Below are 24,846 nucleotides of genomic sequence, written 5' to 3'. Positions count from 1 at the left end.
CATGTCGCTTCTCCAGGAGTCAACGGAAGGGAAATCCCCAGATGAGCCAATCCTCGCGATCTAGTTTCTTGCTTCCAAAGCAGCGAGCCATCAGGGACACAGAGATCTCGCAGTGCGAGTTGGCCACGGCGACCCCAGGAAGAAGGTGCCGAGGGGCGCCATCCTGGAAGGCGCCGCCGGACAATGCTCCCACACATCCACGCATGACTCGCTATCTCTTCCCAGTCTCCCTGACAAGATCGCACGTATCCGGAGCTACACGAATCATCCTCCCCAGACGTCAGCCATTGCGTCTGCGAAATTTCGAAAGACAATCTTAGCCTCCAGGCTCCTGCGGATCGGATCCACCGCGACGGGAGCTTGAATCCTGGCGTATAAATACGGAGCCATGCAGGATAGATGGCGCCACATACAAACACCAAGTAGCTAGCGATCAATCATTCAGGAGCCCGGCAATCACCGCTTCTCCTGCTCCACAGCCATGGATAAGGCCTACGTGGCCGTCCTCACCTTCGCCTTCCTCTTCGTGCTCCACTACCTCGTCGGCCGCGTTGGAGGGAGCGGTGCCAAGGGACATGGCAAGGGGAAGGCGGCGCGGCGGCTGCCGCCGAGCCCCCCGGCCGTCCCGTTCCTCGGCCACCTCCACCTCGTCAAGACGCCGTTCCACGCGGCGCTGGCGCGGCTCGCCGCGCGCCACGGCCCGGTGTTCTCCATGCGCATGGGCTCCCGCCGCGCCGTGGTGGTGTCCTCGCCGGACGCCGCCAAGGAGTGCTTCACGGAGCACGACGTCGCCTTCGCCAACCGCCCGCTGTTCCCCTCGCAGAAGCTCGTGTCCTTCGGCGGCAACTCGCTCTCCATGGCCAGCTACGGGCCCTACTGGCGCAACCTCCGCCGCGTCGCCGCCGTGCAGCTCCTCTCCGCGCACCGCGTCGCCTGCATGTCCCCCGTCATCTCCGCCGAGGTGCGCGCCATGGTGCGCCGCATGGACCGCGCCGCCGCGGCCGCGCCCGGGGGCGCCGCGCGCGTCCAGATGAAGCGGAGGCTGTTCGAGCTCTCCCTCAGCGTCCTCATGGAGACCATCGCGCGGACCAAGACGTCCCGCACCGAGGCCAACGCCGACACGGACATGTCGCCCGAGGCGCACCAGTTCAAGCAGATCGTCGACGACGTCGTGCCGCACCTTGGCACGGCCAACCTGTGGGACTACCTGCCCGTGCTGCGGTGGCTCGACGTGTTCGGCGTGAGGAACAAGCTCGTGGCCGCGGTGAACCGAAGGAATGTGTTCCTGCGGCGGCTCATCGACGCGGAACGGAGGAGGGTGGACGGTGGCGGCGACGACAGCGAGAAGAAGAGCGTGATTGCCGTGCTGCTCTCTTTGCAGAAGTCGGACCCGGAGGTCTACACGGACACCACGATCATGTCGCTGTGCGCGGTGAGTGTTTCTTAACAATTAACCTCCATTCCATTAACTCTGAACAAATTCATGTCAAATCAATGTGATCTCTTTTTTCTTGTGTTGCCAATCAATGTGATCTCTGTCGTCCCATACACACATGTGGCATAAATCACAAGCGTCGGTGTCCTGTTTTACTGAATGGTTCAAGCAGCAATTCCATCTGACTCACCAACTGTCGTTTTCTCCTTTTCTCCGTGAAGAATTTGTTTGGCGCCGGGACGGAGACAACGTCGACCACGACGGAATGGGCCATGGCGCTCCTGCTGAACCACCCGGAGAAGCTCCAGAAGGCGCAGGCCGAGATCGACGCGGCCGTGGGCACCTCCCGTCTCATCGCCCCGGACGACGTGCCGCGCCTAGGCTACCTCCAGAGCATCATCAACGAGACGCTCCGGCTCTACCCGGCGGCGCCGCTGCTCCTGCCGCACGAGTCCTCCGCCGACTGCACGGTGGGCGGCTACGACGTGCCCCGTGGCACGATGCTGCTCGTGAACGTCTACGTCATCCACAGGGACCCGGCGGTGTGGGAGGATCCGACCGAGTTCAGGCCGGAGCGCTTCGAGGACGGCAAGGCCGAAGGCCGGCTGCTGATGCCGTTCGGGATGGGGCGGCGCAAGTGCCCCGGCGAGACGCTCGCGCTGCGGACGGTCGGGCTGGTGCTCGGCACGCTGATCCAGTGCTTCGACTGGGACAGAGTCGACGGCGCCGAGGTTGACATGACGGAGAGCGGCGGGCTGACCATCCCCATGGCCGTTCCGCTGGAGGCCATGTGCAGGCCTCGGGGAGCTATGCGTGATGTCCTTGAGGAGCTCTGAAGTCGCCATGCTGGAAGCTTTCTTCTATAGTGAGTAGCAGTGCGCATAGACGACAGTGTGTCTACGGCACCAAATAAGCTTATTATGAGCAGATCAAGTTATATTCCTTCAATTATGTGAGTAGAGGGTTTTGTATGAACAACTAGTGGCTGTTTGAATGTAGATGGGTTAGCAATTTTTGTGATCTTCCGCAGATTGTCTTTGTATAATTATTAGGGCAATACAATACAAAGTGATTTGGTATGGGAGTTTTGAGAAGAGAATTATCACAATATTAGGAACTTGTATAAAAAAAGCTCTTAATTATGCTTACAAAACCCATCACATATGATTGATGTGACAAAAACTTACTAGATGGGATTGGGTCCTTGGCGAAAGCTTTCACCCGTTTAATGGGCCGATGGCAACAACACTCATAGTGTTGTTTATCTTCTTGGAGGCGTCCAGTCCGAGTCAATCAGACTCAGTCTTCTGATGTCAGGAGTTCTCCGCGGGTGAAAACTCTGACCAGTGTGTTTAGACGAAGCTACTACCGCTAGTGTCGTGCTCCTCTTTGGAGACATCATACCGGAAGTTCTTGCCTCTCCTCGACTATTGCCTATGGAAGAATCAGCTAGAAATTTGGAAAATAAAGGAAAAAAATATCAATTATGCTTGGTGATTCAGGTTAGGTCCGCCGGCGGCGGTCCTGCATGGTGGCGTCCGTTTTGGTGTTTAGGTTCTTGATTTAGGGTCGGCATGTTCGTGGTGGCGGTTCCTAAGGGTGGGTGGTGTTGAGATGCAACGAGGTTGTGGTGCTTGAGGCTATTTGGTTTTGTGCAAACGGGGTTTGAGATGAGCGGAACAACAGCACTGAGCGGCTTTTGATGTGCATGTGACCTGCCGGAGTTGTTCGTTTAAATCAGCTCAGTTCGGCGTTGTCCCAATACGATAGACCGGAGTTGCTTGTTTGAGTTGATTTGAATGGTGTGATGGCGTTGTGTCTCCTATTTCTTTTCTTCTTAAAGGTTTGCGGTCCTATTTCTTACCTGGCCTGTATTTCTGAGACTTCCATGAATTTTAAAGTACTAGGTTGGTATTGTTCCTTTCAGCCTCTGTCCATATGCTGCAGCTGCTGTAGCTTTAAATCTTATATTCACCTAAACTAAATTACTTGTAAAAGAATCAACAGCTCATGATAATCCTGCCGATCGAGTTTCTTCTTTCCCAAGGACATACAAAGTTTGGTGTTACTGGTACGGATATGGCCAGTGCTAGTTGGCCATTTTTTTTATTTCGAGGAAAGTGCTAGTTGGCCTTTGCGAGCCCGGGAAGAAGCTCAGAACGGGGCGCACCACCAGACAGTGATTAAAATACGCATCCACGCATCACAACATCGTGCAGATCCTGAGCTTAATTACTACTCCTACACAGGAACCATGGCTCCGTACATAGACATACGTCAGCAATTGCGTATGCTTAATCGTGCGACAAACTTAGGCTTCAAGTACTCGTAGATCCATGGTCAACGCTCTAATCTTGATGTGTGTCAGTGTGGGTATATAAGCCACTAGGAAGGATGGAGCCATAGCATACAAACAACTCTCCGTCGCTCACAGACCTCCCTAAGCCATCGCCTGAGCTTGATCACTCCACTGAGGCCCGGCCATCCATGGATAAAGCCTGTTAGAACTCACACGATCTGAAGATCAACTCACACTGGAAGAGGAACACACAGAGCTACACGGCAGTACACAACTATGTCTTTTTCTCTTATTCAACTTAACTGAAACTGATTACACATACACATATTTAAAAACGCACACTAGCTAATCACTTGCCTGGTCGTTCCTTGCGACGTGCACTACTTGCCGCAGGAGCCGGACGCATGACCAGATAATGCCTAAACTAATGCATCTGAATGCAAGCCACAACGGCCACCACTTGACTCGCCCATCTCTCCGGAAGTGCAGGCCACACATCTTTGCATGGCTGGACCTCTTCTTCCTCCTGGATATGCTTCACGACTTGGCCAACATCCTAGCCGCAATTCCATGCATGGCTGACCCATGAACTCCTGCATGCACTCGTCTCTTGACCAGGCAATCAGCTCACTACTCACTTCTGATTTGCCCACAATGCCATGCAGCACGCACTCTTCACATGGACTAGCCTATTACGTACTGACCTGACACGTGCACAAAACAAAACATGCTGCTAATGAAAAGCTCGACAAGATTAAGCTAACAGCTCCTGCGGATCGCATCCACCGCGACGGGCGCTTGAATCCTGGCATATAAATACGGAGCCATGCAGGATAGATGGCGCCACGTACAAACACCAAGTAGCTAGCGATCAATCATTCAGGAGCTCAGCATGTTAGATAAACAATATGGTTTAGATCTTATAATTATCTTTCGTAACAAACTGGTTGAGCCGGCCAAGGATATCTAACAATAGTTAGTTGGGATCAGATTGTTGTAATTAGCTGTTTCTATCCTTAGCCGTCAAGCTCTCACGGTTGTTAGATCTTGTAATCTTGGCGCGTTTTGTCGCCTACATATAACATGCATGCAGACGGGAAAGGTGTGCTGCTTCACCCAATCTTCCGCACCTTTCACGGCAATCGCTTCTCCTGCTCCACAGCCATGGATAAGGCCTACGTGGCCGTCCTCACCTTCGCCTTCCTCTTCGTGCTCCACTACCTCGTCGGCCGCGTTGGAGGGAGCGGTGCCAAGGGACATGGCAAGGGGAAGGCGGCGCGGCGGCTGCCGCCGAGCCCCCCGGCCGTCCCGTTCCTCGGCCACCTCCACCTCGTCAAGACGCCGTTCCACGCGGCGCTGGCGCGGCTCGCCGCGCGCCACGGCCCGGTGTTCTCCATGCGCATGGGCTCCCGCCGCGCCGTGGTGGTGTCCTCGCCGGACGCCGCCAAGGAGTGCTTCACGGAGCACGACGTCGCCTTCGCCAACCGCCCGCTGTTCCCCTCGCAGAAGCTCGTGTCCTTCGACGGCGCCATGCTGTCCACGGCCAGCTACGGGCCCTACTGGCGCAACCTCCGCCGCGTCGCCGCCGTGCAGCTCCTCTCCGCGCACCGCGTCGCCTGCATGTCCCCCGTCATCTCCGCCGAGGTGCGCGCCATGGTGCGCCGCATGGACCGCGCCGCCGCGGCCGCGCCCGGGGGCGCCGCGCGCGTCCAGATGAAGCGGAGGCTGTTCGAGGTCTCCCTCAGCGTCCTCATGGAGACCATCGCGCGGACCAAGACGTCCCGCACCGAGTCCAACGCCGACACGGACATGTCGCCCGAGGCGCACCAGTTCAAGCAGATCGTCGACGACGTCGTGCCGCACCTTGGCACGGCCAACCTGTGGGACTACCTGCCCGTGCTGCGGTGGCTCGACGTGTTCGGCGTGAGGAACAAGCTCGTGGCCGCGGCGAACCGAAGGAATGTGTTCCTGCGGCGGCTCATCGACGCGGAACGGAGGAGGGTGGACGGTGGCGGCGACGACAGCGAGAAGAAGAGCGTGATTGCCGTGCTGCTCTCTTTGCAGAAGTCGGACCCGGAGGTCTACACGGACACCACGATCATGTCGCTGTGCGCGGTGAGTGTTTCTTAACAATTAACCTCCATTCCATTAACTCTGAACAAATTCATGTCAAATCAATGTGATCTCTTTTTTCTTGTGTTGCCAATCAATGTGATCTCTGTCGTCCCATACACACATGTGGCATAAATCACAAGCGTCGGTGTCCTGTTTTACTGAATGGTTCAAGCAGCAATTCCATCTGACTCACCAACTGTCGTTTTCTCCTTTTCTCCGTGAAGAATTTGTTTGGCGCCGGGACGGAGACGACGTCGACCACGACGGAATGGGCCATGGCGCTCCTGCTGAACCACCCGGAGAAGCTCCAGAAGGCGCAGGCCGAGATCGACGCGGCCGTGGGCACCTCCCGTCTCATCGCCCCGGACGACGTGCCGCGCCTCGGCTACCTCCAGAGCATCATCAACGAGACGCTCCGGCTCTACCCGGCGGCGCCGCTGCTCCTGCCGCACGAGTCCTCCGCCGACTGCACGGTGGGCGGCTACGACGTGCCCCGTGGCACGATGCTGCTCGTGAACGTCTACGTCATCCACAGGGACCCGGCGGTGTGGGAGGATCCGACCGAGTTCAGGCCGGAGCGCTTCGAGGACGGCAAGGCCGAAGGCCGGCTGCTGATGCCGTTTGGGATGGGGCGGCGCAAGTGCCCCGGCGAGACGCTCGCGCTGCGGACGGTCGGGCTGGTGCTCGGCACGCTGATCCAGTGCTTCGACTGGGACAGAGTCGACGGCGCCGAGGTTGACGTGACGGAGAGCGGCGGGCTGACCATCCCCATGGCCGTTCCGCTGGAGGCCATGTGCAGGCCTCGGGGAGCTATGCGTGATGTCCTTGAGGAGCTCTGAAGTCGCCATGCTGGAAGCTTTCTTCTATAGTGAGTAGCAGTGCGCATAGACGACAGTGTGTCTACGGCACCAAATAAGCTTATTATGAGCAGATCAAGTTATATTCCTTCAATTATGTGAGTAGAGGGTTTTGTATGAACAACTAGTGGCTGTTTGAATGTAGATGGGTTAGCAATTTTTGTGATCTTCCGCAGATTGTCTTTGTATAATTATTAGGGCAATACAATACAAAGTGATTTGGTATGGGAGTTTTGAGAAGAGAATTATCACAATATTAGGAACTTGTATAAAAAAGCTCTTAATTATGCTTACAAAACCCATCACATATGATTGATGTGACAAAAACTTACTAGATGGGATTTGGTCCTTGGCGAAAGCTTTCATCGGTTTAATGGGCCGATGGCAACAACACTCATAGTGTTGTTTATCTTCTTGGAGGCGTCCAGTCAGAGTCAATCAGACTCAGTCTTCTGATGTCAGGAGTTCTCCGCAGGTGAAAACTCTGATCAGTGTGTTTAGACGAAGCTACTACCGCTAGTGTCGTGCTCCTCTTTGGAGACATCATACCGGAAGTTCTTGCCTCTCCTCGACTATTGCCTATGGAAGAATCAGCTAGAAATTTGGAAAATAAAGGAAAAAAAATATCAATTGTTGGTGATTCAGGTTAGGTCCGCCGGCGGGGCCGCATGGCGGCGTCCGTTTTGGTGTTTAGGTTCTTAATTTAGGGTCGGCATGTTCGTGGTGGCGGTTCCTAAGGGTGGGTGGTGTTGAGATGCAACGAGGTTGTGGTGCTTGAGGCTATTTGGTTTTGTGCAAATGGGGTTTGAGATGAGTGGAACAACAGCACTGAGCGGATGTGCATCTGACCTGCCGGAGTTGTTCGTTTAAATCAGCTCAGTTCGGCGTTGTCCCAATATGATGGACCGGAGTTGCTTGTTTGAGTTGATTTGAATGGTGTAATGGCGTTGTGTCTCCTATTTATTTTCTTCTTAAAGGCATGCGGTCCTATTTCTTACATGGACTGTATGTACGAGACTTTCATGAATTTTAAAGTACTAGGTTGGTATTGTCCCTTTCAGCCTCGGTCCATATGCTGCAGCTACTGTAGCTTTAAATCTTATATTCATCTAAACTAAATTACTTGTAAAAGAATCAACAGCTCATGATAATCCTGCCGATCGAGTTTCTTCTTTCCCAAGGACATACAAAGTTGGGTGTTACTGGTACGGATATGGCCAGTGCTAGTTGGCCATTTTTTTATTTCGAGGAAAGTGCTAGTTGGCCTTTGCGAGCCCGGGAAGAAGCTCAGAACGGGGCGCACCACCAGACAGTGATTAAAATACGCATCCACGCATCACAACATCGTGCAGATCCTGAGCTTAATTACTACTCCTACACAGGAACCATGGCTCCGTACATAGACATACGTCAGCAATTGCGTATGCTTAATCGTGCGACAAACTTAGGCTTCAAGTACTCGTAGATCCATGGTCAACGCTCTAATCTTGATGTGTGTCAGTGTGGGTATATAAGCCACTAGGAAGGATGGAGCCATAGCATACAAACAACTCTCCGTCGCTCACAGACCTCCCTAAGCCATCGCCTGAGCTTGATCACTCCACTGAGGCCCGGCCATCCATGGATAAAGCCTGTTAGAACTCACACGATCTGAAGATCAACTCACACTGGAAGAGGAACACACAGAGCTACACGGCAGTACACAACTATGTCTTTTTCTCTTATTCAACTTAACTGAAACTGATTACACATACACATATTTAAAAACGCACACTAGCTAATCACTTGCCTGGTCGTTCCTTGCGACGTGCACTACTTGCCGCAGGAGCCGGACGCATGACCAGATAATGCCTAAACTAATGCATCTGAATGCAAGCCACAACGGCCACCACTTGACTCGCCCATCTCTCCGGAAGTGCAGGCCACACATCTTTGCATGGCTGGACCTCTTCTTCCTCCTGGATATGCTTCACGACTTGGCCAACATCCTAGCCGCAATTCCATGCATGGCTGACCCATGAACTCCTGCATGCACTCGTCTCTTGACCAGGCAATCAGCTCACTACTCACTTCTGATTTGCCCACAATGCCATGCAGCACGCACTCTTCACATGGACTAGCCTATTACGTACTGACCTGACACGTGCACAAAACAAAACATGCTGCTAATGAAAAGCTCGACAAGATTAAGCTAACAGCTCCTGCGGATCGCATCCACCGCGACGGGCGCTTGAATCCTGGCATATAAATACGGAGCCATGCAGGATAGATGGCGCCACGTACAAACACCAAGTAGCTAGCGATCAATCATTCAGGAGCTCAGCATGTTAGATAAACAATATGGTTTAGATCTTATAATTATCTTTCGTAACAAACTGGTTGAGCCGGCCAAGGATATCTAACAATAGTTAGTTGGGATCAGATTGTTGTAATTAGCTGTTTCTATCCTTAGCCGTCAAGCTCTCACGGTTGTTAGATCTTGTAATCTTGGCGCGTTTTGTCGCCTACATATAACATGCATGCAGACGGGAAAGGTGTGCTGCTTCACCCAATCTTCCGCACCTTTCACGGCAATCGCTTCTCCTGCTCCACAGCCATGGATAAGGCCTACGTGGCCGTCCTCACCTTCGCCTTCCTCTTCGTGCTCCACTACCTCGTCGGCCGCGTTGGAGGGAGCGGTGCCAAGGGACATGGCAAGGGGAAGGCGGCGCGGCGGCTGCCGCCGAGCCCCCCGGCCGTCCCGTTCCTCGGCCACCTCCACCTCGTCAAGACGCCGTTCCACGCGGCGCTGGCGCGGCTCGCCGCGCGCCACGGCCCGGTGTTCTCCATGCGCATGGGCTCCCGCCGCGCCGTGGTGGTGTCCTCGCCGGACGCCGCCAAGGAGTGCTTCACGGAGCACGACGTCGCCTTCGCCAACCGCCCGCTGTTCCCCTCGCAGAAGCTCGTGTCCTTCGACGGCGCCATGCTGTCCACGGCCAGCTACGGGCCCTACTGGCGCAACCTCCGCCGCGTCGCCGCCGTGCAGCTCCTCTCCGCGCACCGCGTCGCCTGCATGTCCCCCGTCATCTCCGCCGAGGTGCGCGCCATGGTGCGCCGCATGGACCGCGCCGCCGCGGCCGCGCCCGGGGGCGCCGCGCGCGTCCAGATGAAGCGGAGGCTGTTCGAGGTCTCCCTCAGCGTCCTCATGGAGACCATCGCGCGGACCAAGACGTCCCGCACCGAGTCCAACGCCGACACGGACATGTCGCCCGAGGCGCACCAGTTCAAGCAGATCGTCGACGACGTCGTGCCGCACCTTGGCACGGCCAACCTGTGGGACTACCTGCCCGTGCTGCGGTGGCTCGACGTGTTCGGCGTGAGGAACAAGCTCGTGGCCGCGGCGAACCGAAGGAATGTGTTCCTGCGGCGGCTCATCGACGCGGAACGGAGGAGGGTGGACGGTGGCGGCGACGACAGCGAGAAGAAGAGCGTGATTGCCGTGCTGCTCTCTTTGCAGAAGTCGGACCCGGAGGTCTACACGGACACCACGATCATGTCGCTGTGCGCGGTGAGTGTTTCTTAACAATTAACCTCCATTCCATTAACTCTGAACAAATTCATGTCAAATCAATGTGATCTCTTTTTTCTTGTGTTGCCAATCAATGTGATCTCTGTCGTCCCATACACACATGTGGCATAAATCACAAGCGTCGGTGTCCTGTTTTACTGAATGGTTCAAGCAGCAATTCCATCTGACTCACCAACTGTCGTTTTCTCCTTTTCTCCGTGAAGAATTTGTTTGGCGCCGGGACGGAGACGACGTCGACCACGACGGAATGGGCCATGGCGCTCCTGCTGAACCACCCGGAGAAGCTCCAGAAGGCGCAGGCCGAGATCGACGCGGCCGTGGGCACCTCCCGTCTCATCGCCCCGGACGACGTGCCGCGCCTCGGCTACCTCCAGAGCATCATCAACGAGACGCTCCGGCTCTACCCGGCGGCGCCGCTGCTCCTGCCGCACGAGTCCTCCGCCGACTGCACGGTGGGCGGCTACGACGTGCCCCGTGGCACGATGCTGCTCGTGAACGTCTACGTCATCCACAGGGACCCGGCGGTGTGGGAGGATCCGACCGAGTTCAGGCCGGAGCGCTTCGAGGACGGCAAGGCCGAAGGCCGGCTGCTGATGCCGTTTGGGATGGGGCGGCGCAAGTGCCCCGGCGAGACGCTCGCGCTGCGGACGGTCGGGCTGGTGCTCGGCACGCTGATCCAGTGCTTCGACTGGGACAGAGTCGACGGCGCCGAGGTTGACGTGACGGAGAGCGGCGGGCTGACCATCCCCATGGCCGTTCCGCTGGAGGCCATGTGCAGGCCTCGGGGAGCTATGCGTGATGTCCTTGAGGAGCTCTGAAGTCGCCATGCTGGAAGCTTTCTTCTATAGTGAGTAGCAGTGCGCATAGACGACAGTGTGTCTACGGCACCAAATAAGCTTATTATGAGCAGATCAAGTTATATTCCTTCAATTATGTGAGTAGAGGGTTTTGTATGAACAACTAGTGGCTGTTTGAATGTAGATGGGTTAGCAATTTTTGTGATCTTCCGCAGATTGTCTTTGTATAATTATTAGGGCAATACAATACAAAGTGATTTGGTATGGGAGTTTTGAGAAGAGAATTATCACAATATTAGGAACTTGTATAAAAAAGCTCTTAATTATGCTTACAAAACCCATCACATATGATTGATGTGACAAAAACTTACTAGATGGGATTTGGTCCTTGGCGAAAGCTTTCATCGGTTTAATGGGCCGATGGCAACAACACTCATAGTGTTGTTTATCTTCTTGGAGGCGTCCAGTCAGAGTCAATCAGACTCAGTCTTCTGATGTCAGGAGTTCTCCGCAGGTGAAAACTCTGATCAGTGTGTTTAGACGAAGCTACTACCGCTAGTGTCGTGCTCCTCTTTGGAGACATCATACCGGAAGTTCTTGCCTCTCCTCGACTATTGCCTATGGAAGAATCAGCTAGAAATTTGGAAAATAAAGGAAAAAAAATATCAATTGTTGGTGATTCAGGTTAGGTCCGCCGGCGGGGCCGCATGGCGGCGTCCGTTTTGGTGTTTAGGTTCTTAATTTAGGGTCGGCATGTTCGTGGTGGCGGTTCCTAAGGGTGGGTGGTGTTGAGATGCAACGAGGTTGTGGTGCTTGAGGCTATTTGGTTTTGTGCAAATGGGGTTTGAGATGAGTGGAACAACAGCACTGAGCGGATGTGCATCTGACCTGCCGGAGTTGTTCGTTTAAATCAGCTCAGTTCGGCGTTGTCCCAATATGATGGACCGGAGTTGCTTGTTTGAGTTGATTTGAATGGTGTAATGGCGTTGTGTCTCCTATTTATTTTCTTCTTAAAGGCATGCGGTCCTATTTCTTACATGGACTGTATGTACGAGACTTTCATGAATTTTAAAGTACTAGGTTGGTATTGTCCCTTTCAGCCTCGGTCCATATGCTGCAGCTACTGTAGCTTTAAATCTTATATTCATCTAAACTAAATTACTTGTAAAAGAATCAACAGCTCATGATAATCCTGCCGATCGAGTTTCTTCTTTCCCAAGGACATACAAAGTTGGGTGTTACTGGTACGGATATGGCCAGTGCTAGTTGGCCATTTTTTTATTTCGAGGAAAGTGCTAGTTGGCCTTTGCGAGCCCGGGAAGAAGCTCAGAACGGGGCGCACCACCAGACAGTGATTAAAATACGCATCCACGCATCACAACATCGTGCAGATCCTGAGCTTAATTACTACTCCTACACAGGAACCATGGCTCCGTACATAGACATACGCCAGCAATTGCGTATGCTTAATCGTGCGACAAACTTAGGCTTCAAGTACTCGTAGATCCATGGTCAACGCTCTAATCTTGATGTGTGTCAGTGTGGGTATATAAGCCACTAGGAAGGATGGAGCCATAGCAACAAACAACAACTCTCCGTCGCTCACAGACCTCCCTAAGCCATCGCCTGGGCTTGATCACTCCACTGAGCCCCGGCCATCCATGGATAAAGCCTACATCGCCGTCCTCTCCATCGCCTTCCCCTTCTTGCTCCACTACCTCTTGGGCCGCGGAGGCGGCCGCGGCAAGGGCAAGGGCGCGCAGAAGCTGCCGCCGAGCCCTCCGGCCGTCCCGTTCCTCGGCCACCTCCACCTCGTCAAGACGCCGTTCCACGCGGCGCTGATCCGCCTCGCGGCGCGCCACGGCCCCGTGTTCTCCCTGCGCATGGGCTCCCGCCGCGCCGTGGTGGTGTCCTCGCCCGAGTGCGTCAGGGAGTGCCTCGCGGAGCACGACGTGACCTTCGCCAACCGCCCGCGCTTCCCGTCGGGGCGGCTCGTGTCCTTCGACGGCGCCATGCTGTCCATGGCCAGCTACGGGCCGTACTGGCGCAACCTCCGCCGCGTCGCCGCCGTGCAGCTCCTCTCCGCGCACCGCGTTGCCTGCATGACCCCCACCATCTCCGCCGAGGTGCGCGCCATGGTGCGGAGGATGGACCACGCCGCCGCGGCCGCGCCCGGCGGCGCCGCGCGCGTCCAGCTGAAGCGCAGGCTGTTCGAGCTCTCCCTCAGCGTCCTCATGGAGACCGTCGCGCGGACCAAGACGTCCCGCACCGAGGCGAACGCCGACACGGACATGTCGCCGGAGGCGCACGAGTTCAAGCAGATCGTCGACCAGATCATCCCGTACCTCGGCACGGCCAACCGGTGGGACTACCTGCCGGTGCTGCGGTGGTTCGACGTCTTCGGCGTGAGGAGCAAGATCCTCGCCGCCGTGAGCAGGAGGGACGCGTTCCTGAGGCGGCTCATCGACGCGGTGCGGCAGCGGCTGGACGACGGCAGGGAGACCGAAAACAAGAGCATGATCGCCGTGCTGCTCGCGTTGCAGAAGTCGGAGCCGGAGGTCTACACTGATACCACCATCATGGCGCTCTGCACGGTGAGTGCTTCTTCTATATTACCTCACCTATTAAACCTCCATTTGTTAACTAACAAGATAGCCCGTGCTAATAGCGTAAGTAACTAGTTTTTTAAATTCTTTTAAGGTTTTTTACCTTAACATAAGAGATATATTTGTTATTTCATTTACCTCTCGTTCGCTCTGGTTAAATACCACCTGCAGTTTTCTGTATATAGAAGCTCATATCAGTCATAGATTTTTAAGTTGCTTTATTCTATAGCACGTTTGCATATTTAATATTTAAAATTGCAAAATATAAATTTGAGGATTGAACTTAATATTTGGTCACCTTGAATAGATGTTGGACGTCGATTTGTGCCTTGTAATATTTTGATTATTATTTAGTGAAAAGGTCTCTAGTCTAGTTATTAGAAATACCTGAGTAGCATCCGCGAACCTAAATCTGACTCATGAGCAAATTAAAAACAATTATGGATTAAGTAAAAGGTTATAATTAAAGATAACGTGGGGCCTCCTTGCTGACTTTGGTCAAAAATATTATATTTATTTATTTTCATTTGTTCATAGAAAGTTTATAGATATGCTATATTAATTTATATATATGTTTTAAAAAAATTTCAGCCAAACCCATCGGTATTTTTCCCCACTTTGGTTACTATACATTTTTTATTTATTTTTAGCCTATCTAACTAATTACATAATTGGATACGGGCTCTGGGTAGTTTAGAATATTGTATATTCATCATTGAATTCTACGTGGACTTTTCTGGTTAGTTTAGACCATTAGATCTTCATAAAATCCAACTCTGGAAATCTTTCTCTTTTCTAGATTAATATGGAAATTTCTAGATGCTCTCGACGAACGTGGTGTCTTCTTTTAACACTCCCTTATTAATATGATATAATAGATAGATTAAATCATCAGCCCTTTTCAGCGTTTGTACCTACTCCAGTTGAGTGTAATCATCAACCTGTTGGCCCAAATGTGATGCCTATCACGAGCGTCACCGTCCCATTTTCCCCTTAACAATTGAAACAAGTGACCATTATTATAAAGAAAAATTCTATTATATAATCAGCAATTCCATGTCAGCAAAGTACTAGGTACTGACTGTCGTTTTCTCCCCCTTTTTTTTCCCTATGAGAAGAACCTATTTGGTGCCGGAACGGAGACCACATCGTCGACGACAGAATGGGCCATGTCGCTCCTGCTGAACCACCCGGAGACGCTCAAGAAGGCGCAGGCCGAGATCGACGCGGCCGTGGGCGTCTCCCGCCTGGTCACCGCGGACGACCTGTCCCGACTCCCCTACCTCCAGTGCATCATCCACGAGACGCTCCGGCTGTACCCGGCGGCGCCGCTGCTGCTGCCGCACGAGTCCTCGGCGGACTGCACGGTGGGCGGCTACGACGTGCCCCGCGGCACGATGCTGCTGGTGAACGTGTACGCCATCCACAGGGACCCCGCGGCGTGGGAGGACCCGGGCGAGTTCAGGCCGGAGCGGTTCGAGGGCGGCGGGGCCGAGGGCCGGCTGCTGATGCCGTTCGGGATGGGGCGGCGCAAGTGCCCCGGGGAGGCGCTGGCGCTGCGGACGGTCGGCCTCGTGCTCGGCACGCTGATCCAGTGCTTCGACTGGGACAGGGCGGGCGGCGTCGAGGTCGACATGGCCGAGGGTGGAGGTCTGACCATGCCCAGGGCCGTCCCGCTGGAGGCCATGTGCAGGCCTCGTGCGGCCATGCGGCATGTTCTTGAGGAGCTCTGATGGAACGTCTCTTGTCTGGTATAGTATGGGCGAGTTCTTCGCGGGGATCGTCGGTACTTGGTACATGGTAGTTGTAGTCCGCATAGTTGATAGTGTGTGCTTTACTGAATAAACTGTAGCCTCGTGGGGGTCTTGGATCTGTAAATTATGTGTAGAGATATAAACAAGTAGCTGTTGCTTGAGTGTAGATGCTTATGTGATCTTCAGTTGGTTACCTTGTTCAAGGGACTGATCTTCGCCGAGTGTATGTAACGAGTTTACTTTTTGTTTCCTTGACTTGTGAAAGCAAATCTTCTTCTTCGGGAAAGTCAAAGAAGTGAATCAATTGGCAGATAAGAAAATAAGTGGAAGGTAGTGTTTGGTTCACATCTAATATTTGATTACTAATTAGGAGTATTAAATATATATTAATTATAAAACTAATTGCGCAGAGGGAGGTTAATTTGCGAGATCAATCTATTAAATCTAATTAGTCCATGGTTTGATAACGTGGTGCTACAGTGAACATATACTGATAATTGATTAATTATACTTAATAGAATTATCTCAGAAATTAGTCTTCGTCTGTGTAATTAGTTTTATAATTATATTATATTTGTATTTATGTTTAGTTCTTCCAGCTGGCATCCAAAAATTCGATGGGACGAGGACTGCCCGGAGCAAGCACCCCAGAAGTAAGCGGAACCGTGGAAGATTATACTTGGGCCACCTTTTCCATTGAAATTGAGCCCACGTATAATTGCAGGGGCTCCCACAAAGACACAGCCCACGAAAACAAAGGCATTGCGCGCCTGGACTGGCAACTTCTGCTGCCCGTCAGTCTGCCCATCAATCGGATGCCGTGCGTATGGAAGGAAGCAGGCAAGCAGCAGGGCACTACCGAATCCGGAGCGGCGGATGCAGAAGTCCCACATGAACGGTGGTCTTTTTATTGTACAAAGTAAAAAGATTAAAAAGGTAGGGATTGATCTGACGGCTCCTGTTCTGTTAAGTTAATCCCAATTGACAACAACAACAACCCAGTGAACATAATGTGCCCTGTATTTTAGTTGCGTTTCATGACATGGATTCCATGGCCTCTTTTCGCAACAAACCAGAGATTAGGGCAGAGTTGCCGGATGCTTTTGCCATTTGTAGAGAAACAACGATGGCGACCGTGTTCTAGCTGGTCAGGAAACTCCTACCTGCAATCTGGACCTAGCTAGCCATCTCATCAATGGACGGCCAGGACTCTTGCAGAATCTGGCATTGCTTCAGCAACGAGGAAACCAAATCGAAGAGCTGCAGACGCCACCTTGCCGAACTCGGGGTCCATAAGAGGAGTGAGCCCAAAACAAACGGAAAAAACATCTGCCATTTGCATAGTTGCATGTCACCGTCCCGTTCCTACCGTGTTACTGTTCTTCAGCATTTTTGGCACTGTTTACACGATTAGGATCGATCAAATAGAAGAGGGATTGCATGTGATTTTGTTGCTAGGTTGAAGAGAGAATCTGCACCTCTTAGAATATCAGATAGTAATGATGTTCCTCGCAAAATACTATGCGTTTCATGTGTACGTCGTGCAATTAAAAACTCACTACTTTTTCTAGTTCATATATTATATCTAGATGTATAACAAATACTATAAATTTAAAAAATTAAAACGATCTACATTTTGGAACGGAGGAGTAGCGTATCATTTAACGGTGCTGCATGGACTAGACGGTGGAGATTCACAACCAAGAGGCTAGGATTTCCAGGTTAGAGGTAACTACTGACGGTGGAGATTTTTTTTTTCTCATGCGGGCCAAGAACATATACGTGTAGGCTTCGTCATTTCTTCCTCTATATATATATGGCCATTGGGCATATGGCTAAAATAAGCTGCTATGAAAATGCAACACGCTTAGGCTCCATGGATCCGGTGGCCTACATTGCCATTCTCTCCCTAGTCTTACTCTTCCTCCTGCATCGTCTCCTAGGTCTCGCCAGCCGCAATGGCAAGAACAAGAGTATGGGGCTGCCGCCGAGCCCTCCGGCCATCCCGTTCCTCGGCCACCTCCACCTCGTCAAGACGCCATTCCACGCGGCGCTGGCGCGCTCGCCGCGCGCCACGGCCAGGTGTTCTCCATGCGCATGGGCTCCCGCCGTGCCGTGGTGGTGTCCTCGCCGGACGCCGCCAAGGAGTGCTTCACGGAGCACGACGTCGCCTTCGCCAACCGCCCGCTGTTCCCCTCGCAGAAGCTCGTGTCCTTCGGTGGCAACTCGCTCTCCATGGCCAGCTACGGGCCCTACTGGCGCAACCTCCGCCGCGTCGCCGCCGTGCAGCTCCTCTCCGCGCACCGCGTCGCCTGCATGTCCCCCGTCATCTCCGCCGAGGTGCGCGCCATGGTGCGCCGCATGGACCGCGCCGCCGCAGCCCGCCCGGGGGCGCCACGCGCGTCCAGATGAAGCGGAGGCTGTTCGAGGTCTCCCTCAGCGTCCTCATGGAGACCATCGCGCGGACCAAGACGTCCCGCACCGAGGCGGACGCCGACACGGACATGTCGCCCGAGGCACAAGTTTTCAAGCAGATCGTTAACGACATCGTGCCGCACCTTGGCACGGCCAACCTGTGGGACTACCTGCCGGTGTTGCGGTGGTTCGACGTGTTCGGCGTGATTAACAAGCTCGTGGCCGCGGTGAGCCGAAGGGATGTGTTCCTGCGGCGACTCATCGACGCAGAACGCCGGAGAGAGGCGGCGGCGGCGGCGACAGTGAGAAGAAGAGCATGATTGCCGTGCTGCTCTCTTTGCAGAAGTCAGAGCCGGAGGTCTACACAGATACCATGATCAAGTCGCTGTGCGCGGTGAGTGTTTCTTAATATTTAACCTTCTTTAATTTTATTTTGAGCAAAGTTATCCAAAATCAATGTGATCGCTCTTTTTTTTTTGTTGCTAATCAGTGCGATCTCCGTCGTCTCATACTCCCTAGTGACGTAAATCGTCAGCAATTCCATCTTACTGAGACACTTATTGTCGTTTTCAACTTTTTTTTTTCGTGAAGAGCATGTTTGGCGCCGGGACGGAGACAACGTCGACCACGACAGAATGGGCTATGGCGCTCCTGCTGAACCACCCAGAGAAGCTTCAGAAGGCGCAGGCCGAGATCTACGCGGCCGTGGGCACCTCGAGCCTGATCACCCCGGACGACGTGCCGCGGCTCAACTACCTCCAGAGCATCATCACCGAGACGCTGCGCCTGTACCCGGCGGCGCCGCTGCTTCTGCCGCACGAGTCCTCCGCCGACTGCACGGTGGGCGGCTACGACGTGCCCCGCGGCACCATGCTGCTCGTGAACGTCTACGCCGTGTTCTGGCCGGAGCGGTTCGAGGATGGCAAGGCCGAGGGCCGGCTGCTGATGCCGTTCGGGATGGGGCGGCTCAAGTGCCCCGGGGAGACGTTCGCGCTGCGGACGGTCGGCCTCGTGCTCGGCTCGCTGCTCCAGTGCTTCGACTGGGACAGAGTCGACGGCGCCATGGTTGACATGACGGAGAGCGGCGGGCTGACTATCCCCATGGCCGTTCCGTTGGAGGCCATGTGCAGGCCTCGGGCAGCTATGCACGATGTTCTTCAGGAGCTCTGGTATATGGTTTAGTTCTTCGTGGGGATCATCGGTTCTTGCTGGAAGTAGTACGTATGGTTGATAGTGTGAGGTTTATTGAATAAAGTAACCTCGAAGGGATCCTCGATCTGTAAATTATGCGTACTAGAGGGGTTTGTAATATGAATAATTAGCTCTTGTCTCATGTGATCCTCTGCTGATTACCTTGTGATGTAAAGGATTTTAAACCTAGATAATCTAAAAGCCGGACTTTAATATTATATAATTTTAAGCTAAAAATATATAAAGATTAAATTGGACAGTGGAGATACTAGAAACATGATTGTTACCACCCTACGCATATGTCGCCAGACGCAATGGCAAGCACAGCAACATGCGGTTGCCGCCGAGTCCTCCGGGCGCCATCCCCTTCCTCGGCCATCTTCATCTCATCAACAAGCCGTTCCACGCCACGCTGTCCCGCGTCGCCTAGCGCCACGGCCCGGTCTTCTCCCTGCGCCTCGGCTCCCGCGACGCCGTGGTCGTGAGGTCCCTGGCGCTCGCCAGGGCGTCCTTCGCGAACCGCGCGCTGCTCCCCTCGCGGAGGCTCGTGACCTTCGACGGCGCCGCGCTGGGGACGGCGAGCTATGCCCTCGCTGGCGCGACCTTCGCCGCGGTGCAGCTCCTCTCCGCGCGCCGCGTCAGGCGCCATCTGCGGCGAGGTGCGCGCCATGATGCGGCGGCTGTACCGCGCGGGTCGAGCTGAAGCGGAGGCTGTTCGAGCTCTCGCTCAGCGTCCTCATGGAGGCCGTCGCGCAGACCAAGGCGGCACGCCCGGAGTCGGACGCGGACACCGACATGTCGGCGGAAGCCCAGGAGTTGAAGCAGGTGATCGACGAGGTCTTCCCGTACGTCAGCTCGGTCCTGTGGGACTACCTGCCGCTGGCCGCTGCTGCGGTGGTTCGACGTGTTCGGCGTGAGGAACAAGATCCTGGCCGCCGTGAGCAGGAGGGACGCGTTCCTGCGGCGGCTGATCGATGCAGAGCGGCAGAGGCTGGTCGACGGCAACTGCAGCGAGAAGAGCAGCATGATCGCCGTGCTACTCACCCTGCAGAAGATAGAGCCGCCGGTTTACACGAGTCACTGACACCATGATCGCGGCTTTATGTTCGGTGAGCGATTCGTTTGTTCGATTAATTTTATTCAGCAGACATTCGAAGATTGTAATTGAAGTCCAGTGACAATCTAAGGCTGGGGACAAATTTGATGCACTACTGTCCATCCTAATGCTTCTTACTCTCTGAAAAGGTCACTGAAAGTTGAAACTATGCTGCATCAAACATGGTCGAGAATATAGTGTGCAAAGTCCATGGAGTCATAGATGTTTTTTTTGAGCAAATAGTCAAAGATGAATGAATATGTACTAAAAGGGTCTCCCAGTAATTTCATCGAACACCATGCCCACGCAAAATGAGACTCGCGTACTGTGTGCAAAGAAGTTGAACCGCTAATCTCGTAGATGCCTGGGCAGGAGAGTCCTTGGACTCGCCTATTGCCAATGCAGGGAATTGCTCAGCCTCAACTCGCCGCTGCTCCTGACGATGATGCCAGGCCAGGAGAGGAGAGGTCGTCGCCCGCGACGCTGGCGCCCAGCTTTCTGGCGGCGCCGTGCGTGCAGTGCAGGGACCTCAAGAGCATGGGCAAGAACCAGGACGCGAGGAAGTGGTCGTGGGAGTTGGTGCCTGCGCCAGAGGGGCAGATCTTCCTGGGCCTGCCCGCCTCCGAGCACGCGACCGGAATCGGCGCTCACGGGCGGAGCCGCCATGGCCGACGAGAAGGTTAGCACACTTTACAAAATACCTTCTCATTTGGCTTGTGATCTAAATATTTACTAAAAAACTCCTAAATCGGATGGCGACTTTGAATCGCGATCCGATTATTTTCATAAAGGACCCTATATTTTACGTAAAACGTAATCGCGATCCAACTTTATGCGAAAACACCCCTCGAATCCTCCGGGCACTCTACCCTTCCCGTCGGCGCCGGCGCCGGCGGCAGCGGCGGCGGCCATGCCGCGGAGAATGGATTACTGCTACTCCCCCCTCCAATCCTCGGCTCCTCCATTCGTCTTCGGATCTCCACAGCCGCCGCCCCCTCCGTTCTGCTGCGCCTCCCAACACCGCCGTGCACCTCCTTCCACCCAGCCTCTCTTTCTCGTCTCGACTCCGCCCGTAGCCCGCTCCGGAGGAGGAGCGCCTTGCCCGTGGCCGCCGCTGGGTGACGTCGTCGTCGAAGCGGTGTCGCCGTGCCGGTGCGAGAGCGGCGCGAGATGGCGGGTGACGGCGCCGGCCGATGCCAGGAGACGACGCCAGCGAACGGAGAGTGTGTGTGAGCGGCAGCGGCGCGTTCATCCTGGAATAATCCGTATCAATTCTCTTGCTCCCTACTCGGAGGTCGGGCCTTTCTTGCCGCTGGGGTCGCTGATCCGGTGCTTCCACTGGGGCAGGGTTGATGGCATGGAGGTCGACATGAGCGAGGGCAGCGGGCTGATGATGCCCAAGGCTGTTCCGCTGGAGGCCATGTGTAGGACTCGTGAGGCTATGTGTGGCGTTCTTCAGAAGCTCTGAAAGTCTGATAGAGCATCTCGATTCACGGTGCGGCACTGCACTGACTGAACTTTTCGTAAGCATGTTGATTTCATAAAATGTAAGCATGTTTTACACTGGCAAACAGAGAAAACTTTAATGGAGGGCAAAGGGTTTAGGGACTAATTCAAGCATGACGAGACGAGCAGTCAACAAGCGAAATCTCTCTGTTTATTGGCCCAGGTGACATGGGCTATGATGGGTTATAACAAGAAGTTCAAATGTTCCATCATGTTAATGCAACAGAAGCGTGCACCTACAACATGTGGCAAGCAAGAGAGGCCACAATACAAGTGTCATGATGTACACAAGTTAAGGAGCCTTTGGGTCAGTTGGGTATTTTCAGCTTCTGGGTCTTCTGCATCACAATTGGAAGTTTCTGGGCAATAAGATTCGGGTCTGCATATGCTGCGGAGTCGGAAGGATATCCTTTCTGCATTAGGGATAAAAGATAAACATATTACCACAAAGTCGACATGACCTTATTCAAAGAAGGTGCTTGGTTGAGTGATGGCATACCGCAGACAGACTAGCAAATGTTGCTTCCCTCCAGCAGCATTCGCGGAGTACCACTGGTTTGGTTCCGTCACCATTTCCAAAAGAACAATGTAATCGAGTGTCCCTCAATCTCATCAGTACACCATCAACCCTAAGCTGTTACGTCGACAGGCAATTATCAGTAAGGACAAGCTGGTCATGTATGTAGAAAAGAATCTTGAAAATTTTGCAGATGCTAAAGACTTGTATCCGAAATGTGGGCGAATGCTGTTGCTACAGGCGTATTACACAAACATATGTCTGTTTTGTGGATCTTTAGTTCAAAGTTCAAACTTAGGCCTTGATAATATTATATGCCTCTTCAGAAGTATTATCTTTTCTTGTTTAGTTATAAGAAGTAAAGTAAGCCATGTATTTGCAGGCTTCCTGAAAAATCTTGGCTTAAGGTGAACACTAGGGTCAACCAGTTATATAATCACTAACAGTTGGTAATTGCAAGAGGTTCCATCTTATATACGATAATACATCACCCTCGGAAATTATCTTCATAGTAATGAAGCATCGAATTTAAAATACAAGGCAGTAGAACATACCCAAAAACGCAAAAGCAGAAACCAACCGGTCGGCATTACCCTCTACACATACACAACCAAGAATCATATTAAATTAGTTGAACTGAAAGACAATGTTCTCATACAAACATTATAAATAAGGAAAAAAACACAAATAAGCATAACTAGGATTCACTTACCACTCGCACTGTAAGAAATGAAATTCCATTGTCAGCTAACTCATCTTCATACAAGATAACCTACATACATCGTATCAGGTGCAAGCCTGTATATAGATAAATCATGAATTATCTGTTCCATTTCCATACCTCATCGTAGAAAAGAATTGGCTCTTTTGCTGAAAGGGCAACAAGGTCAATCCGATCATTAGTATCCTCCCAGCACAAAGTGCCGCATCCATCTAAACTTGTTTGTGTCTGGAAAAGAAATTTGTATAAAACAAGAGATATTTGTCAACGGACCACACCAGTAAAACAGTGAAAGGAAAAGGAACAAATATAAAATTTTAAAATCAGATTAAATGTCCATACAGTGCCTGAGTTCAGAACCACAGCATCACTCCCACAGTATGGCGTCGTAAATGTGTAGTCATAGTCAAGTATCACTTGATCAGAAGGCTTACTGCAAGAAATGAGGTTACAAGAGGCCTTTAGTAAACTCGCAAGTTAACACATGATATTTTCATATCTGAAATAGTGAAATCTTTTCAGCTAAGACCAAAATAAACACCTGATAGTTTGTACTACTATGCATAACAAAAATTAAATGATATCAATTTAATTATATTTGTTCAAATCTGTACTTCTGACCAAAGCTTCAAAGTTCAAACTGTAAGACCAAATATACTGCTTTGAAACAGGGTGATGCCAAGCTAACCCAACATCTTTCACTACAAATGCTCAGCAATATGAATTGAGTAAACAAAGGAAGTACAGTTATAGACAACCTTCTGAACTTCCATTTTGCTGCAGCAGGGACCTCAACAGGTGGCAATGCCTCTTCCTTCCATGCCTTGAGTGCATCAAGTGCGTTGAAATGCAATTTGATGCCAGTTTGAGTATGTTCAAGGGACAAGAAACTCTCTCCAAAAACCATCTCAGGTAAATGTGTTGTTTGAAGTCCGTCTTCAAAGCTGAAGAAGAACAGAGTAGGCATTACAGAAATTAACATTAGCTTTCTCAGACAGCGATACTCATCTATTGATAGCAAAACCTTCAGAACGCTGAAGGCTGTACAGATGTAGTACCAGTACACACTGGACAGATCCAATATTAACTAGTAATCATGATGTACTTGTTCGTTGGTGACTTTTAAAGTGGCACAGATTTAAAAGATAAACTCCATCATTACTCTGTGAATATTTCTGACTAAGTGTAACAAAAGAGAAGTTGGTATGTTTACCCCCATTGATTGATGATCAATTATCACTAATGAGACTGTGGAGAGGATTCACGGTTCAAATATTACTTTCAGTTTGCACCATGAGGAAGTTGAATGCCGGGATAAGCATGGTACAACTAATATAAATAGGGAGACTTCCATGAATGGTGAACAGAAAAAACATAATGACAAATGAATTATATAGACAAAAAAAATCAAATCATAGGGAGGGGCAGGCAGTAAAAATGCACACAAATTGATCAGATTGGGGGCAGCGTTGCAACTAAAATCGTGGTTCTACCTATCGAGAGTTCCAGTCTAAGTTTCCAGTTCTGTACATGGACGAACGGAAGAACTGAGAGCGGAAGGCCTAGGGTTTAAGGTGGGGCGGCTCGTACCGTTGTAGAGAGGCGGCGTTGAGGATGGGGCCCTTGTGGGACTGGATGACCCACCCCTTCACCCTCACGCCGCCGGGGATCGCCTCCGCCCCCGCCGCCTTCAGCTCCGCGGCCGTCGGGCCCTCCCACGCCGCCGCCGAAGCCATCTCCCCGTCGTTTTGCTTCGCAAGGCTGCGTGCGTGATGCTTCTTCAGATGTTCGACTTGCTCCAAGCTGGGGGAACTCGCAATGCTGCCACTTTGTACCGCAGCACTTGGCAGTTGTTTGCTGACCGTTTGATAGGATTTCGATGGTTATGATTCGCTGCTGCTGCTCGAAGCCCGGAACATGATTTCAGCAGGCACGACAAAAAACTGTTGTTAGAATTTTTTACGATAGC

The 24,846-nt window shown here is 52.5% G+C and overlaps 5 protein-coding genes and 2 pseudogenes across 5 annotated transcripts; 6 read left to right on the top strand and 1 right to left on the bottom strand.

Moving 5' to 3' along the window:
* The first annotated feature begins 399 nt into the window (after positions 1 to 399).
* Positions 400 to 2,529, top strand: LOC112875180 (isoflavone 3'-hydroxylase-like). The gene is made up of 2 exons (XM_025938927.1): positions 400 to 1,432; positions 1,657 to 2,529. Exons 1-2 carry the CDS (start codon positions 482 to 484, stop codon positions 2,269 to 2,271), a joined length of 1,566 nt encoding a protein of 521 aa, XP_025794712.1. The 5' UTR covers positions 400 to 481; the 3' UTR covers positions 2,272 to 2,529.
* A 2,351-nt stretch (positions 2,530 to 4,880) lies between these two features.
* On the top strand, positions 4,881 to 6,965 carry LOC112875181 (isoflavone 3'-hydroxylase-like). Its single transcript, XM_025938929.1, has 2 exons — positions 4,881 to 5,849; positions 6,074 to 6,965. The coding sequence occupies exons 1-2, from the start codon at positions 4,899 to 4,901 to the stop codon at positions 6,686 to 6,688; spliced, it is 1,566 nt and encodes a 521-aa protein (XP_025794714.1). The 5' UTR covers positions 4,881 to 4,898; the 3' UTR covers positions 6,689 to 6,965.
* A 2,319-nt stretch (positions 6,966 to 9,284) lies between these two features.
* On the top strand, positions 9,285 to 11,369 carry LOC112872679 (isoflavone 3'-hydroxylase-like). The gene is made up of 2 exons (XM_025935752.1): positions 9,285 to 10,253; positions 10,478 to 11,369. Exons 1-2 carry the CDS (start codon positions 9,303 to 9,305, stop codon positions 11,090 to 11,092), a joined length of 1,566 nt encoding a protein of 521 aa, XP_025791537.1. The 5' UTR covers positions 9,285 to 9,302; the 3' UTR covers positions 11,093 to 11,369.
* A 1,294-nt stretch (positions 11,370 to 12,663) lies between these two features.
* LOC112873700 (isoflavone 3'-hydroxylase-like) lies at positions 12,664 to 15,723 on the top strand. The gene is made up of 2 exons (XM_025936723.1): positions 12,664 to 13,665; positions 14,796 to 15,723. Exons 1-2 carry the CDS (start codon positions 12,733 to 12,735, stop codon positions 15,408 to 15,410), a joined length of 1,548 nt encoding a protein of 515 aa, XP_025792508.1. The 5' UTR covers positions 12,664 to 12,732; the 3' UTR covers positions 15,411 to 15,723.
* A 1,584-nt stretch (positions 15,724 to 17,307) lies between these two features.
* LOC112876556 lies at positions 17,308 to 19,179 on the top strand (annotated as a pseudogene).
* A 189-nt stretch (positions 19,180 to 19,368) lies between these two features.
* On the top strand, positions 19,369 to 21,727 carry LOC112873333 (annotated as a pseudogene).
* A 40-nt stretch (positions 21,728 to 21,767) lies between these two features.
* Positions 21,768 to 24,730, bottom strand: LOC112873334 (TIP41-like protein). The gene is made up of 8 exons (XM_025936314.1): positions 24,468 to 24,730; positions 23,636 to 23,821; positions 23,220 to 23,310; positions 22,998 to 23,105; positions 22,869 to 22,928; positions 22,711 to 22,752; positions 22,139 to 22,273; positions 21,768 to 22,052 (listed from the first exon to the last, which is right to left on the bottom strand). Exons 1-8 carry the CDS (start codon positions 24,611 to 24,613, stop codon positions 21,948 to 21,950), a joined length of 873 nt encoding a protein of 290 aa, XP_025792099.1. The 5' UTR covers positions 24,614 to 24,730; the 3' UTR covers positions 21,768 to 21,947.
* Positions 24,731 to 24,846: the final 116 nt, after the last annotated feature.

The sequence above is a fragment of the Panicum hallii genome, chromosome 9, assembly GCF_002211085.1.
Source record: "Panicum hallii strain FIL2 chromosome 9, PHallii_v3.1, whole genome shotgun sequence".
Classification (NCBI taxonomy): Eukaryota; Viridiplantae; Streptophyta; class Magnoliopsida; order Poales; family Poaceae; genus Panicum; species Panicum hallii.
This window is presented reverse-complemented; position numbering and strand designations above follow the sequence as displayed.